We start from the raw sequence: 19604 nt of genomic DNA on the forward strand, positions 1-19604 counted from the left end.
ACATTATAGCATTATACTAACTAAAATAACGTATTGAATTTACAAAATAGTTAGAAAATAAAGTAATGCAAGTATGTGTGCTACAGGCATTCTTAAATCATGCTTAAATCAGAGGAGACGTTCCTTGTAGGCGCCAATCAATCCACGAGCATCCATAGCATAATCCATCAGCAGTCCGAATATCAAAGGCAGACCTGCGGCGTAAAGCCAAGCAGCTTATGGGCATCGGATGCTTTCGGTTGTAGTGGTCGCTGGTTTGCGGCTTACATTTTGCGCTCAGTAGAGTAGCCCTCAGTGCAGTGACGTGTATCTTATCGGTGCGTGTTTCTCAAAAATCTTTACTGGCGAAGTTAATGGAGGCGCTCTGCTCATGACCTGACGGGAGCGGTCGACGGCGGTGCCACGGGCAGTGCTTATACGCGGCTTCAAAATGCAGCCAGATCCTCAGCGAACCCAGAGGCTACTGTCTGGGACTTCCTCAAGCGACTACGCTCGAGACGGGGAGTTGTTGCGCCCTATACCGGAGTTGACTGTGGGACCTAGCATACGCGCGCGAACGCATTATGACTACCCGCAGATAGCTCCTTCGCCTCGGGGAGATGGAGACCGGCCAACTCCTCCAAAGGAACCAGGTGAGTGACAGAAAGACCTTTGAGCTCTGCCGAGAAGTGAACTTCTCGTTGCACGTCCGCAACGCAAATGCAGTAGGAAAAATATGCGACCATTGGACGTTGCTGCATCGCTTTTTTTTTTTTTTTTTTTGCATTCATTCTGACTCGTCTTCGTAATGAAAACGGTATCCCCATTCCAGAGCCCATCCAGCCGCACTCCGAAGTGGCCTTGCGATTAGGGAGGTACTGCTGAATACCATGCTATTATCTGCAACCACACGTGTGATTTAGTTCTAGGCGTGCATGGTTCACAAAACAAAGTCGCCTTGTGAGGTCACGCCTGAAATCAGAATTTTATTGCATTTCAGCATTCTTCTTGACAACTTGGTGGCGCAGCCATGCATAGTGCTGAGAAGACAATGCCAGGTGACATGGTCGCCACTATTGAACCTTTCACCGGTGAACTAAGTTTATTCATTTTTTATAAGTGCAGGTGCATAGGACTGCCAGCAAGTACCACTTGACACCATGGACGCTGTTTCCTATCATTGCGAGGTTGCAGCAGAGACAGGTAACGGTTGTGTTGCAAGTATTTCAGACATTATATTAGGCATGGCAGATTGGAAAACGGCGAAAAGCCGTGACTTGTTACTGTACCTTGTAACTGAGGTGGCGAAGTGACGATGTGGCCATATTGTGCTCTTATATCCATATGATACATGTGTGGTTAGGCGATCGTGATCATTTCAGAAGCAGTGGATGATTTGTCTTGCAGCACTTGACTGAGCTTGACATGGCTCACCAGGGCTCTTATGTGGAGTTGTGTTTGCCACAGACAAACAGTCTGTGGCAAACATTCACCTGTGAACAGTCATACGGACGCACTTCAATCCTTGTGGCAGAGTGCCAAGTGGAGCCAATTACGGGGCACTCCCCAAGGAGCGGTCTTGTCGCCACTCCTTTTCAACATTGCCATGATGCAGCTTCCACAACAATTGGCCCGGGTGGAAGGCATCCAACACGCACTTTACGCGGATGACATAACGATTTAGACTACCGAAGGGAGCATTGGGGAAATGGAGGACCGCCTCCATTGTCGATAGCTATGCTATCCACTGTGGTCTCCAATGCGCTCCTGCAAAATCGGAACTTCTTCACATTAAAACCAATCCCAAAGACAACGCGAGTTTGCGTCTCTTTCTGATGGGAGGTCCTATTAGAGAGGTCGAGGAGATCCGGATCCTGGTTCTGTTCATCCATCACAGACTCAGCCCGGAATTTACTATCGACAAACTCAAACGCATAGGCGAACAGGTCGGACGTATGATCCACTGCGTTTCCAACAAACGCGGTGGGTTGCGGGGCAGGGACGCGCTTCGGCTCGCCCATGCCTTCGTAACCAGAAGTATCCTATACTCCGTACCCTACCTTCGAACTACAAAGAAACACGATGAACACATCGACGCCATCATAAGGAAGGTTACAAAGCGAGCTTTGGACCTCCCGGTGGCTACCTGCAACGCTAAGTTGTTGGCTCTAGGTGTGCTTAACTCCTACCAGGAGTTAAAGGAGGCCCACCTTGTGAAATACACGCGACTCTCGCAGACAGTGTCCGGGCGCCACTTGCTAGACCACTTGCACATACAACACGAGTGCATTCCAGAGGAGACATGCAGGCTTCCGGAGCTCTGGCGTCACAAGCTCTGGGTCCCTCCACTCCCGCGCAACATGGACACGCAGACACATGAAGGCAGACGAAAGGCGCGTGCTCGGGCTCTCGAACACCAATATGGATTAAAGCAGGGTGTATACTACGTTGATGTGGCAGGGCCGTCGCTCACTGGATTCTACACGGCTGCCGTAGTTCACCAGGACCAACGAGTTAACGGACTTTCCTACCGCGCTTTCAACTCCGCGCAGGCCGAGGAGGTTGCTATAGCACTTGCCGCCTCGGACCCGAATTCGAAGGTAATCATCACAGATTTGCGCAGAGCCTGTGAGCACTACCTGGCGGGCGAGGTATCACCTTTTGCCTACTGCATTTTACAGCGAGCCGTGAGGGAATCGGACCCCTCACCCAAACGCATTATTTGGACTCTGGGCCACCAGGGCCTTAGAGGTAACGAGGCTGCGGACGCGGCCGCCCGAGCGCTTACCCACCGGGCACCTCAACCAGACTCTTCCGGCTCAGAGATTAGACAACCGCTTCTGCGGTTCAGGGAAATTCTGGCAGACTATTGCGAACGTCATCGGCTTTTCCCGGTCCCTGCTAAGGGCCTGAGTAAGGCCGATGAACGAACACTGCGGCGCCTGCAGACAAACACCCTGTTGTGTCCTGCAATAGCAAAACATTTTGACCCAAAAGTTGATGGGCGATGCCCTCACTGTGGGGAAGTCTCCGATAACTTTCACATGGTGTGGGCATGTCAGACGAATCCGTCCCTTCCCCCCAACCCTTCGCCCACTAGAGAGGCATGGGAGGCAGCCCTACTCAATCGCTCGGCGCTGGAGTCCCAAAGGGCTCTAGTCCAACGGGTGCGGGTAGCAGCTTCGTCCAGTGGGGTCCCAGGCTAAGGACTCCACCTATGTAAAGGGCCATGTTTGGCCTGCAAACTCTCAATCCGTTGAATAAATGTTTTTCATCCATCCATCCATTACATGTCAGATGGTCAAGGCTTAGGATGAACATCACTTTGATTTTAAATGTCGGTCTGCTGAGTGTGTTCGCAATATTTGAATAGCGGTGGATGATGTAGCATAAGCTGCACAAGTCGTCTGTTGATGTGACAATTATTTTAGTATGTCATCATGTGTTTCATTATATTCCTTGACTTACAGCTGTGTCGTGTGTTCTAACTACACAGGGCCTGATCACCCTCTGGAAAGGTGCACCAAGCATGTTTATTGTACGTGGCATCGTTGTGGTGGTGGAGACTGTGCTCGCTGAAACAACTTCACTTCCTCGGTGAGTGTTTTATTGGAAAGTCTATCTCATGACTGAAATGTTCTTTTTCCTTTTCCAGCGAACTCGCATCGCACAGCTCTCTTCGTCAGCTTTGGCAGCATCTACTTCTCAAAAGGTATTTGTTCCAAAACTTCAAAGCAGAAAAATATTGACATGGACTGAACATAGGTAATGCTTGTGCATCAGTAGTGTTTCCTTTTTGAACCTTAACGGCTCTGATTTAAACAAGTATCTAGCATTCATATTAGCAGTGCTGCCGAAGCACCTTTCATTTTGCTGACATGCACAGAACAAAAAATGTTGTTCAACAGTTAACAGCTTGGCTAAATGGGACTTGCAACTATGCTTATATGGACACAAAAATATAGGAGCTGGATGTGCAGCATGCAAAACAGCTTTTGCTTTGGTTAGTGGTCAAGGGAAGTATAAAACATACATAAGAAATACAGGTTTTTCTTGTGTTGAGTGATACATATACTGAAGATTTGTCTGGCTTTGTAACATTTTAATTACAAAACATTAAACATAACATTGCCATTATCAAGCATTGCTGTCAACTGATAGCTGTGCTGCTTTTCTTTTTTTTTCAGCTGCAGTTGTGTGTATTTTGTTTGCGGGATCCTCCTGACCAAATTGGACATTGTGTGTGTTGTGCAAAAAGACAAGAAAGAAAAAAAGAATATTTATGCATGTCATTTGATTTTACACTTACTGTGCCATTTCCAGGTTTGTGACCGTGTTCACACCATTGTTCTGACCATTGTTGATATGGCTAGTGCAGTTTTGTTTTAAAATTACATTCATACCAAACAAAACACTTCATTTATGAAACAAGGTAAATGCACAAAAGTGCCATGTCATGTAAAGAGCATGCAAGTTTAAAGAATGTGGCATGCTCATTTCACATTCTCAGCAGTTTTCTCAGCAGTTCGATAAACAATAATTAAAATGATTGCATGGTCGTTTTAATCTTGGAAAAAGGTTTACATACCGAAGGTTCATTTCAGTGCTTGCAAGAAACTTATCATTTATGTGCAATTAATGAAATGTCAAATGTGTTTGTGATCGATAAATGAAGCGTAAAGTGGCAAAGGACATTAAAATTAGGGTTGCCAACACTTGAGTGGGCAAAGTTAGGACAACAGGGGGGGGGGGGGGTGTGCTGGCGACAACCAATTCTGTAAGTGTCAGGAGCCGTAATTTTGTTGTACAGGAGCTGAAATTTTGTATGTGCAACAAAGTTTTAAAATCTTTTGCAGTCCTACCATGTGTCGATTTGAACATTGGCAGGTGGAGTAGTTGATTGGCTAGCACGGCTACCAATAGAGATATAGCTACTAGGGATATTTTTTTTTAACCTGCACTTCGTGGAGGCTCATGCAGACGATTGTAGTGCTAGGCAGAGGTTATGACGTGTGCTGCACTGGACTGTAGCCAATCAGAGCAGACTGTGCATATTTTTTATAGGCAGAAAGAAAGCGCATGACTTTGTACCTGCTGGCTGCGTATATGCCCTTGCCTGAAACTAAATGTCAGTGTAAAAATTTCCTATCGGCAACAAATCTAGACAAACGTCAGCTAAATACATCACATATGTGCAGCGCATGAAGACAACTACTCTATGCATATGATACAGTGCGTAGTCTTAGACAGGTTGCACCATGCATGAGTAAGATAATTTTATCTTCTTGGAAGGTTAGCTCACCTTCCTCTGGGACACACAGTCACGCCAGCACTTCGCTGCTGTCCCTGCAGTGAACATTCACTATCGTCACCATATCAGTGCCGACAGTCAGACAAAATGACACCATACATTTGCAACACCAGCCCGTTTGCCTGTCGTCTGCTGCCTACATGTGCAGTCATCGAAACTGCAGTGTAGAAAGTGTAGTTTTCATACTGCACTACTGCTATAAAACATAGCTTTGTGTAGGTGCGTGGAGCTACTTCTTCTACACAAATAAAAAAAATGGCGACTTCCTACTCTAGCTATACTGATGTATTTAGCCTGCTAAAAAAGAAAGAAAAAGCCCTTCTGTGACTGGTTAGGGCCTACAGCAGAAATAAAACTGCAACAAAAATGAAACTGTCTTTATGTTTATGATGATGCAATAGATGCAATATTTTCACTTTGACTTGGTCAGTGACTGCAATTTCTTCATCATCATGTTACCTGACCAGACAAACTTTCGTTGAACTCCTGGCTACTAGAATATAAAACAGAGGAATGTGTGACTGAGCTGTCAGGCATTATAAAAAGCACATCTGATTTGTTTTTCAGTGGAAAAACAAAACTCTGGACATTTACTTAAATGTTGGGGCTGTCCTGCTAAATTGGGTGGTTGTTAACCCTAATAATAGTGTGTGTTTACCTTGATAAGGTGGAAGCTTGGGCGAGTTGGTGATTCAATATTGACATGTGTGTGCAGCACAAATGATGAGAACTGAAGGAAGAACACAACACAGGTGCTGTGTTGTTACTGGGTCATTGTTGGGCTAGTTGGTGCTTGCTTACCAACATAATGTAGTGCGAAGGCACAGTCACAAAGAACAGACACAGAATACATCACAGGCGCTCACCTTGTGTCTCTCGTTTGTAGTTGTGCCTTTGCGCAATATTATGTTGGTAAGCAAACACCAACTATCCCAACAACAACCCAGTAATAAAAAAAAAATGTTCAAGCCAGTTAGACATCTCCAATTGGAACCAATTGGGTATTTCTAATTGTATTTTGGGACACCCATTGGAAAAATCCAACAGGTGCAGTTGGATTAATTGGCGTTTTTGAACACAATTGGACTCAATTGGTCTTTGAATTAGACTTGCGACCAGCATGAAAACCAAAGGAATGGAAAAAAGAAAGCCTAGATGGGCTCTAACCTTGATGTAACACAGGTATACTTGAAACTCCTTTTGAGAAGCACACTCATACATGAAAACACTATGGCAATTCTCTTCATTGAAATACCCAACACTCACCACTTCACTATGAGAAATGCAAGTCAGGTGCTATATATGCGAGCAAAATTTGGTTGACAAAGTGGTGACAGTGGTTCATGAGAAATTGGTAAAATTTCAAGAGAAATATTTAACTTGACAGAAAGCTAAATGCTTCTCTCCATTGAAATGCACGTCAGGTGCTATATATGCGAGCAAAATTTGGTTGACCAAGTGGTGACAGTGGTTCATGAGAAATTGGTAAAATTTCAAGAGAAATATTTAACTTGAGAGAAAGCTAAATGCTTCTCTCCATTGATTACACCAAAATAGATCTTTTACTTTAAAACTAACATTATAATTGTGCTATTATTATTATCAACTATCCTATTGTTTCACAAGATTACTCATCGACTTCCAGTTGGGTCCATTTGGGACCATTTGGCATACCAAGCTCCAGTGTTGTCCAACTAGTACCAAATGGACTTCTCATGATGCCCAATTGCAACTTGGGCCTCTGATGACATTCAATTGGAACCAATTGGGCCCCATCGAAAAATCCAACTGAACTCGTTTTTTTTTTAAACTGGGAAGTCCTTCTACACCATAGTGTGTGAAACTGGTTGGCTAGGCATTTCATGCTGTATTTTTCTCTGCATTTCTTGAGCATGTTGTGGGCATGTAGTGTTCCTAAGCCTCACATGTGAAAGCTGTTCTTGTGGGTTTTGCCTGCAAATGGACTTGGTGCAGTGAGTTTCCTGCAATATAATGCATCAGCCTAGCCATGTGCCATGTGTGTAACCAAAGGACAGAGCATGATATAAAAGTTGGACCCACTGCAGTGGCTGGGTTGTTCTGCTGCTGAGCATGAGGTTGCAAGTTTAATTCCCAGCCGCCACGGCCAGTGTTCAAAAGGGGACAAATACTCACCAGCAGTGCCCTAGCCAGAAATTTACGAGGGCCAATCAGAAAGTCTTCAGGGGCCCCTATTTTTTTAGCCAAATTATGGCTGTAAATGCAAAGTCAACATACCCATTCCCAGCAGTGAACCTTTCTTGGACCAGCCTGGCCTTATCTGCCGATAGCTTCACGGCACGGCACTGCTGTCAGTTGTTGAAGATGGTGGTTGTACTTCACACATCCATGGTGTACAAGCAACAACATGTGATTCGTTTTCTATGGAGCAAGAGACGAACACCCATCGAAATCTACAAGGAAATGCAGCCCATGTGTGGGGAAACGTGTCTCGCTTTGAGAAGTGTGAGGTGGTAGTGGTGTGAGTTTGCAAAAGAGCCGTGAAGACTTGCATGACCATGAGCATTCGGGAAGGCCGCATGTGTTTCTGACTGATGGCAACATGGAACTGGGGCATCTCAAGTTTAGCACTGCGATGGGACAAATGTCTGAAACGTGCCATATGGAGCTTACACCAGTGCACCATGCCAGCCAGAGAATTCGGGAAGTAGCCCCTGAGATTGTGCCATCATCTGGGAGGACAATGGCCATGGTAGAAGGTACGGAGGCCAGAGTGCCAACTCGCTATGCACTGCAGAACCAGCGATTGCCAAGTTCCTTCTACGGCGACCTTTTTGAAGGCTGGACTGGCTGGACGACTTTGAGCGAGTAGCAGCCTCCAATGATTGGATGACAAAGTGAAATTAAGGAATGTGTATTTCAGCCTCGAGGACGGCGCTTGCACCTGGTTCCAGAACTGCATTGAGGCCCTGGCGATAGGGCGTGAATTACATCAGCAACTCTTGGAGACCTACTCAAACCCCAAACGCTGAGAGCGAGCGCAACAGGCCCTCCAATCGCACACGCTGAAGCCTAATGAAAGTATTGCTACGTACGTGGAAGACATGACATGTCTCTTCAGGTGAGCCGATTCTAGCATGCTGAAAGACAAGAAGCTTCGTCACTTGATGCGCGGTGTCAAAGAGCAGCTTTTTGGTGTGCTTGTTTGTAGTCTGCTGAGGATGGTTCACTTGATTCTTCACAGAAGTCATTGCTATGGAGAAGGTGCTACAGCAGCTGGTTCAACTGGGAAGTAAATGCTGCCTCGACAACTGTCGGCCTGGGAGCTTTTGCGACTGACCTTGAAATGCTCCGCAAGATAATATTTGTTAGTCCGTGAAGAGCTGTAACAGCTTCACTGGGTGCAGCAGCCTACTGTCAACTATATTGCCAGCATCATGCATCATGAAGTGCAGCATGCACTCAGGGTACCTCAACTTCGGCCTGAAAAGGCACCACAAATGAGTGAATTTCAGTGTGCGACTTGCGCTGATATGTTGAGGCGCAGCTTCCCTACATCGGCATCACCAGCTGCGGCGAGTGATTTCCAGCACGTGGCTTATGGAGACACATTCAGGCGCTTCATCCCTGCATCAGCGCCGCTAGCTCCTGTTACCCCTAACATTGTACTTCACTCGGCACAGGCGGTTCCTTACTTTCAAGACACTCGCTCTGTCAGACATAAATTGGACATTTGGCACACGCCCGAATGACGATTGCTTTATGATCATTGTGGTGAGGCGGGTTACACATTCTGAGAGTGCCACTACGGCCAACTTGGACTGCAGAATTTTGATGCCAATTCACGTCAACCCCAGTTTGGATAGAGGACGCCCGAAATTGAAGAGTTCATTGCCCAGCACCATGTGCCACTGGCACCGAGATGCAGCAGTTGTGGCGATCCTATCCAAGTCGTACAGGTATACTTCGAGGATGACTCAGGGACAGTCTTTGAGCCCTCACCTGAAAAACTTGACATCAATGATTTGAGGTGAAGCCACTGATACGTGACATGCTGAAGACCTCCAGTTGACACGACCTTCACCCGATGGAGATTTAACGACGCCTGTATCCAGAGATTTCACATGTGTGCCTCAGCCTGGCGACAAGTTCTCAATGAACATACCTGTGCTCGTCGACGGTAGAAATGTCAGGGGCTAGTAGATGCTCATGCTGATTACTCAATTATGAGCAGAAAATTGGCGAGCCTTCTCATAAAGGTTATGCCTTAGACTGGGACGCAAGTTTGTACAGCTGGTGAACACGTTGTTGCACTGCTTGGTGTGGCATGGGGCAAGGGGCACACCAAGTGTGTGGCACGGGGCATCGTCGACCTTTGGGTGGTCAGGCTGAGGTATTGCTTACAAATTTTACTAGTCACCTTCGACACCTTTTTTCTTGGCACTGCCATCGCCTACGCTGAAGCCTTGGGGGACATGGAGTGTTTTGCACCTGAAAAAACCAACATCAATGAAGCCTCGGTTGCAGGCATTGACATCGATAATGAGCTGCTGGAGGCGGAAGAGAAGGCACTGCGGCAACTATATATGAATCAGCGTGTCTACCAACCGGGAAAACCGGGAATTCTCTGGGAATTTGAAGTCTGGAAATACTCAGGGAGAACTCAGGGAATTCGTGCTTTTATCAGCTAGGGAAAGTTAGCTTTAACTTTATTGAAAGGGAAAGAAAGTCGTGTTAATGCTGGCTCCAGTAACAGAGGAATTGCAACGAATCGTCATTGACACCGTGTAATCGGCATGAGGTATTGCCAGAGTCAGGCACGTACCCAGGATATTTTTTCGGGGGGGGCCCAACAACTCCATCATCATCATCATCATCACCAGCCTGTTCTATGTCCACTGCAGGACGAAGGCCTCTCTCTGCGATCTCCAATTACCCCTGTCCTGCGCCAACCCATTCCAACAAGCACCCGCAAATTTCCTAATTTCATCGCTCCACCTAGTGTTTTGTCGTCCTCGATTGCGTTTTCCTTCTCTTGGTACCCATTCTGTAACCCTAATGGTCCAACGGTTATCTAACCGGCGCATTACATGACCTGCCCAGGTATATTTTTTTCCTCTTGGTGTCAATTAGAATACCGTCTATACCCGTTCGCTTTCTGATCCAAACCGCTCTCTTTCTCTCTCTTAACGTTATGCCTAGCAATCTTCGTTCGATCGCTCTTTGCGCGGTCCTTAACTGGCTCTCAAGACTCTGCCCCATATGTCAGCACTGGCAAAATGCGCTGATTGCACACCTTACTTTTCAGTAATAATGGTAAGCTTCCAGTCAGGAGCTGGCAATTTCTGCCGTATGCGATCCAACATATTTTTCTTCTGTGAATTTCCTTCTCATGATCAGGGATCCCTGTGATTAATTGATCTAGGTACACGTACACATTGCAGTAGTACTCAGCAGATTTCGCGATAACCTGATTGATGACATGGATGTGATCCATTGTAAAGTATCTCTTCCTGAAGCCAGCCTGTTCCCTTGGTTGACAAAATCCAGTGTTGCCCTTCACAGTCTTTAGTGGCCGACTGGTGATCCTGATCTCTTGTTCTTTTGCCCGGCTATTTATCATTATCTTCGTCTTCTGCGTATTAATATTCTACCCCACTCTTAGACTCTCTCTGTTAAGGTCCCCAATCATTTGTTGTAACTCGTCTGCATTGTTGTTGAATTGTTGTTGGACTCTGCGATTCTAACGTACTGCGCTCACCGCGAAAGGTTAGAAAAACACCCACATAAGCACAGCAGAGAAGTGGCTAGGTGAGGCGGTTCGACCGATAACTGTAGAAGCATCATTCAAAACAAGTAATTGTTCTCCACTTCCGGCGGCGTTTTCTCTACTTCCTATTTAAATAAAAAGATGTTGATCCATAAATATTCTCATAAACAACGGTTAACTTTTTTATTATTTGCTTTTGCTTGCAGTTTGGTTGTTGCCTTGGCTCTCTCCCTTAGTAGATCGCTTAATTTCTCAACTCCTTGCAATTTTTGTTTCCAGTTGCCAATTTTGCACGAAAAGTGCTATACAATTAGGGAAAAACAGACTAGGTAACGGGCGACAGTCATCTTGCTTATGGGTTAAGGGTTATTGCAGGGTTTCATGATGGACTCTCTTTCACATTATTTTATTTCCCACCTTATCTAACCCATATCACGTGTAGATGGTTCGGGGCATCTGCCAGCGTCGCGGCGAGCTGTAACTCAAGGAAATAATGCAGCAAAGGGAAAAGTTAAACGCAATTGGCGTTTTCTCTGGCCGCAACTCGTTCCATAAGAGTACAGACCAGCTGAGTAACAGCCACATCCCCCTCCTGGTCCCAGGATCAGCCTAAACAAAGAAGGTTGAACTAACAAAAGCAACAGCTATGGGCGTGACGGTTGAATAGATGGTGACAACTGAACGCACCTCGAGTTAATTGTGCGGGTGCGGAATCTATGAGAAAACTGTCCTTGACATTACAAGAGAGGCCGATAACTACCGCCATCTAAAAGGAGTGAACAAGGTAGCATAATGCTGACCGATGAACAGCTGCCAAGTCTCAACATTGATCTGGCGGCGCTTTAGGAATGTGTGAGGAGTGGTGGCGTGGGTGGGGAGGGGGGCGGGGGTATGCCACATGATTTCGGGGGGGGCCCGGGCCCCCCCCCCCCTCTGGGTACGTGCCTGGCCAGAGTGGTTAACGACCGATTTTCCAGACGCCACATTTTTCGAACACGCCCGATAATTCCCACGGCTTTGCGGCACCATCGCGTACTCCGTATAGTGAATGTATATTGCCCTGACTGCAGGTCTGCAATGACATTAATCAAAGCCACCACCGCCGCCATTTTGATTATCTCGCCTCCTCGAACCGGCACACTCGCACGCAGATCCGCTGGCAGTCGTAGCCACCACCGCGGCAACGTTAGGCCTAGCTGCTTCTACGTTCGATATTAAGCTTCTTGCCGTTGTGTGCCGTGTTTTTTATTGAAAAAATTCGCTGCTGTCAGCAATGGCACCGACTCCGCCTTTGTAGTTCTCGCGAATGGCTTCGAAGCTCAGAAAGCACGCTTGAAGTAGTAAAGGCAAGGCGCAGAATACCAGGACTCAGGAAGAAGAACACAAATGACAGGACCGGCGCCATTATTTTATTTTATTTTTTTTTTGAGAAGACCAGTCCTGGTCTTCTGCGCCTTGCCTTTACTACTTCAAGCATGTACCAACTAGCCCAAGCAAGGTTTTTTACTCAGAAAGCACGGCGCATTGCATAATGCCAGTCTCCAAAGGTTAGCTTTGCCGTAATACAGCAGTGTTACGCGGTGAAGGATAAGCGTGGGGAGGGGCAATTGTCACGGGACAGCGTATGTATTCCTTAATTATACACGCGTGCACCCCCGTCTCCTGTCACAGTACGAACATCGATATACCTTATAAGTGTACTAGACGTGCCTGTGGCAATTTTAGTCCTTAAGGGCAGTTAAAGATATGTCTTCATTTTTTTTCGGACTGCCCGATTTTTCGTATGTTTCTGCGTTCCCTAGGGAGTCCGAAAAATCGTACGTTGGCTGTACAACTGACCAAGAGGATGTTTCAAATGATTCATGGGGTCAACGCGTGACAGAAGGAGGATGAGAACAGAAAGGCCCACACACTGAGGAATTAATGGGAAAGGAAGCGTTTCGCCGCTTTTTTGAAGGAGCTTGAGCTCAACAAATGAAGTGTTGGCTGACGCCGAGATGCATGTGTCCCTCATTCAAACCAAAATAAACTCTTTAAAGCAGTGAAACCCAACACTAAGATGTTGTGTACGGGCTGACAGTATGTCCGGACAGTTGAGGTTGACTCTCCAGCTGCTGAGATAGACAGAATCTTAGTTGTGACAAAGTTCAGGCCTCATACCGATGAGCTTGTTATCAGTTGATAGAAATAGCTCATATTAAAAAATATTTACTTATGTATGCATCTCTATCCTTTTCATTTGTACTTAAAAATGTTCGACTAAATTTGGAATGGGTCTTACCATTTTTCTTGCTGTGCCCTCTGTTTTCTTTTTAAATAAAATAGATATTACTCCTTACTATTCAAACTGGATTAACTCATATTTTGTTTTAACATGCTTACTAGAGAGTGACAGCATCGAGCAACATGGTGTCAGCCTGTCTTCACGTAAAACAAAGTTCTGGCTCATTCACGAAATTTGGCAAAGGTGCTCGGGAAAACCTGGAAAATTCGGGGCATTTGGAAATGCCAACTTGGTAGACGCCCTGATGAATTGAAGTCGTGCTTTACTTATTCGTCTAAAGTTAGTTAAACACCAATCACACAACACAGAATAATCACCTACAACGATGCATGTCATATCCACCACCAGTCTTATCATGTGTCACAGAAAGAACACGAGGCAATTAGAGCACAAGTAAAGAAAATTATTGCTGATGGCATTACACAGCCTTCAAGCAGTCCGTGGTCATCACTGCAGTTGTACTCGTCAAGGAGAAGGATGGCACGATTCGCTTTTGTGTTGACAACCGAAAGCTCAACAACATTGCAAAAATGTTTACCTGCTGCCATGCCTTGATGATTCTCTCAGCTGGCTACAACAAGCTAAGTATATTAGAGCGCAGCTCTTAGGCGCCCATTCCTGTGGCGAGCGTCGGCGTCGTCCCTTGGCGTTCTTATAACAGTGCAAACGAGCACAGCGAAGGATGAAAGAGCAAATGTGGAGCGTGGATGAAAGATGGCAACAGCAAACAGTGTGAGGCGGAAAGCGAAGGAGGAGGATGCAGTGGAACCATGAGGTGCAAAGTTAATGAGGAGGTTATGGCAAAAGCGCGAGAAGAAAAGCGCAGTGCCGTGCAAGACGGGCTTTGTGGTGATGATGGCTACAAGATGGCGCCAAATTAACACGTGTCATCTGTTCACCGATGACGCTACCGATACCATCATCATCAGCAGCAGCCTATTTTTATGTCCAATGCAGGACGAAGGCCTCTCCCTGTGATCTCCGATTGCCCTTGTCCTGCGCCAACTGATTCCAACTTGCACCTGCAAGCTTCCTAATTTCGTCACCCCACCTAGTGTTGTGCTGTTCTTGACTGAATTTCCCTTCTCTTGGCACCCATTCTGTAACTCTAATGGTCCACCAGTTAACGATCCTACGCATTACATAGCCTACCCTGCTCTGCTCCATTTTTTTTATCTTAATATCAGTTAGAATATTGGCTATCCCTGTTTGCTCCTTGATCCATGTATGACCAATACCATACATTTAAACAAGATGCTGCATGAGGGGAGGTCTGTCTGCGACAGCTGCTGTGAATCGTGCCCACACGTTGCCTATGCACTGCCTCTCGCGATCTCCCGATGAGCGAGGCGGTCATGCTGCACTCAGCTACGTTTGCAACATGCTGTACAAGACAGATTCTCCGCGCCAGCCACTATAAATGAAAACATAGCTGCACTCTGATTTCGCATTAGGAAGTATCGTAATCATCGGTGATTTTTTTTTTCATCACTTGTTTTAAAAAGTGGTTATTGGCAGATAGAGGTCGATGAGCGTGACTGAGAAAAACCTGCCTTTGTCACTCTGGACGGTCCTTACGGGTTCCAGGTGCTTCTGTTCGGTCTTTGCTTTGCCCCGGCAACTTTGCATTGAAGGATGGACGCTGTGCTGGCCGACTTGAAATGGCAAAGCCTACCTCTACTTACCTAGATGATGTGGTCATTTTGTCACCCAGCTTTTCTGAACATCTTATCTGACTATGTCAAGTATTTGAGGCAGTCCGATCAGCTAACCTTACACTAAAGCCTCAGAAATGCCACTTAGACTACCAAAAGCTGAAGTTTCTCGGTCATGTCATGAGCGCAGAAGGCATCCATCCCGATCCCAACAAAACTGCTGCTGTGGCCATTTTCCCAACCCCTACCGATAAGAAAAGTGTCCGACACTTATTGGGCCTGTGCGCATACTGCTGGCCCATCATAAGTAATTTTTCGAAGATTGCTGAACCACTTATTAGTTTTAGAAGAGATAATATGCCATTTATTTGAAGTGGTGAATAAGCAGCACCTTTCATCGAGCTCCGACACCGCCCGGCTTCGCCGGCCATTCTTGGACACTTTGACGAACAGGGCAAGACTGAAATTCATACAGACGCCAGTAACATTGGTCTGGGTGTGGTACTCATACAAACCCCTTTTGCATGTTGCACTCTATCGTGTCCAGAGTCCAACTAGACCAATACAGAGAAAGAATGCTTTGCCATCATATGGGCCCTAGCAAAGTTTCGAACTTAACTTTACGGTTGCCCATTCAAGGTCTTGACAGATCACCACTCGTTATGCTGGCTTTTAAGGGATCATTCTGGACGAGTGGCATGGTGGAGCCTATGCCTGCAGGAATACAATGTAACCATTGTGTACAAGTCTGAACGCACACATGAAGATGCCTACACATTGTCGCATGCGCCTGTTGAACCTGCTGATGAAGACATTGAGGACAACACCGCTTTCCTTGGTGCTGTAAGCGTGGCTGATTTGTCCAGCCAGCAATGCCCAGATGAGGAATTGCAGCCTATTACTGAACATCTAGAAGGCCGCAAAGCCCCTCTACCTGGCAAATAGCTTGTGGACTGTCATCCTTTTGTTATCAACACGGCATTCATTATAAGAAAAACTCTGCTGCCAGCACCTTTTGGTCGTGCCAGCAGAGCTTCGTGACTAAATTGTGTTCACCTGCCACAATGAGCCTCCATCTGGCCACCTAAGCTACACCAGAACTCTTACTAGAGTGCGAAAGTTGTACTATTGGCCAAAACTCACCACTTGTGTTAAACAGTATGTAGAAGCCTGTCGTGAGTGCCAGCACCAGAGGTCACCAGCTGTGAAGCCTGCAGGATTACTGAAACCCATTGACCCACCTGGAAGACCATTTTACCAAATCGCCATGGATCTCCTGGGCCTGTTTCCTCGGTCATCTTTGGGAAACAAGTGGATAATCATCACCAGATTATTGAACGCACTATGCTGAAGCAATAGCTTTGCCTTGAGGCACTGCTTCTGAGGTCGCGCAGTTTTTTGTACACAACATTGTACTGTCATGGCATCCCATTGTGCGTCATTACAGATCGAGGAACGGCATTTGCGGCATGGCTCATTGAAGATGTTTTCCAATTCAGTTACATGATGCATTGAAATACGACTGGCTATCACCCGCAGACAAATGGCCTGACCGAAAGGCTCAACAAAACGATGACGGACATGCTGTTTATGTATGTAGGTGTGCAGCAGAAAACATTGGATGAAGTTCTTCCGTACATAATTTTTACGTACAAAACTGCTACGGCAGAGACCACACACTTTTCGCTGTTCTACCTTTTTTATGGCTGTGAAGTTCAAAGCATTCTTGAAGCAATGCTCCCATGTGAGAGCTTTGATCATCTTGACCAAGACGCCAAGCTCTTTATACAGCGTGCTGAGGAAGTATGCCAACTGGCTCACACGAACCTAAAGAAACAACAGTGCATCGACACACAACACTGCAGCCTCTTCTATCAGTAAGTTGAGTACCAACCAGGAGATTTGGTTCTGGTCTGGACCCTTGCCCGCTGCAAAGGTCTTTCCGAGAAACTTCTCAGCTGGTACTTTGGACCTTACAAAGTCTTGCAGTGGGTAAGTGGTGTCACTTATTACAAAGTTCTTTCTGATAGAAGCCAACCAACTCGACGTCGAAAAACATTATCTGAGATTGTGCACATTGGGCAGCTCAACCATACTGCACTCCATAATCACCATAGTTTTTGGACCATGGCGTTTTTTTTGTTTTTTTTTTTTAAATTTTTGTCGTAGACAATAATTTAGTGCCTCGGTGACCTAACCGTGCATTCTATCACTGCCCATTATGACTGCGTTTGGGTGTGCATATGTACTTGCATGTGTACTTCTACATTTGCCCTGTAGTGTGTGTGCTTCCTTTACCATTGAGTCTACGCTCTTCCGAGGGGAGACAATAATGCCACACCTTGCAACTGGCGCCACAGAATTAGAAAGTTGACGAAGACGCACGCCAGTCCATGCGCCCTGCGCTGGCACCTGCTCTGACGGACACCAGTGAAGAAGCAGACGAAAACCCTCGGATCCACACGCTAGTGATTGAGTTTTTCGTGTGCTCGGTTGACGGTTGGAGACTCGAGCTCAATGCTTCAACTTAAGGTTGCCTGTTTTCATAGAATTTGACAATATATGTGTGTGTGTGCGTGCGTGTGTGTGTGTTGTATGTTGCCAAAACAACACCTTGCTTAACTTCTGGCAAAAGTTTTTCATTGCTAAGGCATGCAACCACTTTGCATCAAATTGTGCTGTCATCCTTATGCTATTTTAAAAATGATTTAAAAAAAAAAGCCGTAACATTTCATTTACAAATTGATGCATTTATATAATGTATGGTGATGGGGGGGGACCTAGTTGGCACATGACTTGGAAAAACAAACTGTGCTAAAAACGGGGTCAAAAAAGAACATGACAACACACTGTTGGTGTGTCTTCTTGTTTGCGGCCCAGACTTGCTGCAGCTTATGTAACAGGGGAGATGAGCATTGTTTTCCAGCCATGACTTTGTACGGAAGAGCGTGGGCACTATTTTGCAAGTAGCCTATCACTCAGTAGTGCTTTTGGCATTGGAGGCATGCTATATTATTCCACATTTAAATATTCAGAAATGAGCCTTTGCGCTAGAACATCTGTAGTATCATATGATGTAAGTTTCACTCACTTTCGGTGACCTGCTGTCCGACTTGATTGAAGAAATGAAACAGAAAATTTTTTTCGTCACCTTTGTGCCCATGCCTCAAATATGCTTGCAAACAGCAAGGTCAGCCTGTGCATCTCTTATCCACGAAGGAGCTCCTCAGTGGTGCACTCCCCGCAGGGGTGTCTGCGTCAGCAAGCGTTTGGTGTGTTGCGACACCACGTACCCGAGCACACGAGGGTTGGACCCTCCCGCGTGTAGCCGTGCGCGGCTTAGCCATGTCTGGGGAAAGGGGGATCCTGGAGGTTGAGCCGATGCCGGGTGTTCGGACCTTTAAGGCCCCCCGGCTGAGGCAACACACCTCTTTGGCCTCTGCTTCACATAGACGGCACCCCCGTACTGACCCACCCGGAGGAAATCGGCAGTCGTTTTTTCCTGTCCTCCTCTCCAACCTTCGTCTTTCTCTCTCGCTTTTTTCATCTTTCCTGTCTTCTCATCACTTCTTCTTACTTCCGAATTTCCTGGCGGCAAGGGTTAACCGTGTGTAGTATATCCGGTCTTGGTTATATGCATTAGGTTATAGTGGCGGTGCATAGCTGGCGTGTGCAGGTTGCTCACAACCTGTAGCGTCCCCTTGTTGGGCTCGGTGGTGGGTGGCTACCACCGCCGCCGAATTTTGAAACCATATTATGGCAGAAGCTTTTCCGCGACTTCCAGATCGGCCTCTGAAAAGAGGCCACACCAATTTACCCTCCGAACCGACCTGCACAACTTTCCACGTTACCACGTCTTGCATAGTGAAGGAACACAAAGTATGCGTAAGCTATCCCCTTTCTTGGTGGCGAAATGCCTCATAGAAAAAATTGGAAAAGACTACAAAGCCTCGAAAATGACCAGCGGAGACCTGTTAATTGAATTGAAGAAGAAAGAACAAGTGCAAAAGCTGTCCGAACTCGCCAGTATTGGTGAAATCAAAGTGTCAATTTCTCCCCATCGTTGATTAACGGGTAGCTGAAAGCTTTTCCAGAAAAAATGAGTGAAGAGCAGTACGCCGTAGTTTTCAACCCTCTTAATTCGAATATCGCATCGAAATTGAGCGAAAGAAAGCGCAAACATATTTTATTTCGACGAAAAGTGCAGCAGCAGACACGCCCAGCTCGCGCGCCTCGTTTCCGCCTGTGATTGGTCGGGCGCCTCGTGACGTCAACAATGGTGTTCGTCTGGACCGACTGCTGCCGCTACACACGAAGCACGGTGCAAAGTAGTTTGGTGGTGTTTTGCTGAGACGGTCATGGAAATTTTCGAGAGCTTGCGTATCTCTGAGAAGTTTGGCGTTAAGTCCAGACTCTACGAGAGCGATTTTGCGCGCGACGGTGACGGGCGACGGCTTCTAGCGACAAAACAGGCCGTCGCGTGAACAAATCGCTCGGTGTTGTCGCTTGATCGCTCGTTTCTAGAAATCTAGAACTCGTCGCCTGGAAATGCTATGAGCGACTAGCCAATTGTGCGAAGCCGAAACTGGATGTACATAACTCAAGTACTACTGTTTGTTGCGCGGA

The 19604-nt window shown here is 46.4% G+C and overlaps 1 protein-coding gene and 1 pseudogene across 5 annotated transcripts in view; both read left to right on the forward strand.

The window, feature by feature from the left end:
* The first annotated feature begins 156 nt into the window (after window positions 1-156).
* Window positions 157-19604, forward strand: part of LOC142571356 (mitochondrial outer membrane protein SLC25A46-like) — a 61114-nt gene continuing 41666 nt past the window's right edge. For all 5 annotated transcript variants that reach the window (XM_075679633.1, XM_075679634.1, XM_075679637.1 and 2 more), the window contains exons 1-6: window positions 157-632; window positions 812-854; window positions 980-1037; window positions 1105-1182; window positions 3476-3576; window positions 3635-3691. In XM_075679633.1, the coding sequence (XP_075535748.1) occupies window positions 431-632; window positions 812-854; window positions 980-1037; window positions 1105-1182; window positions 3476-3576; window positions 3635-3691 (539 nt within the window). In that variant the 5' untranslated portion in view covers window positions 157-430. The remainder of the gene's footprint in view (window positions 633-811; window positions 855-979; window positions 1038-1104; window positions 1183-3475; window positions 3577-3634; window positions 3692-19604) is intronic.
* On the forward strand, window positions 1189-3462 carry LOC142571355 (uncharacterized; annotated as a pseudogene).

This window comes from Dermacentor variabilis, chromosome 2 (assembly GCF_050947875.1).
Source record: "Dermacentor variabilis isolate Ectoservices chromosome 2, ASM5094787v1, whole genome shotgun sequence".
In the NCBI taxonomy this organism is placed as follows: domain Eukaryota; kingdom Metazoa; phylum Arthropoda; class Arachnida; order Ixodida; family Ixodidae; genus Dermacentor; species Dermacentor variabilis.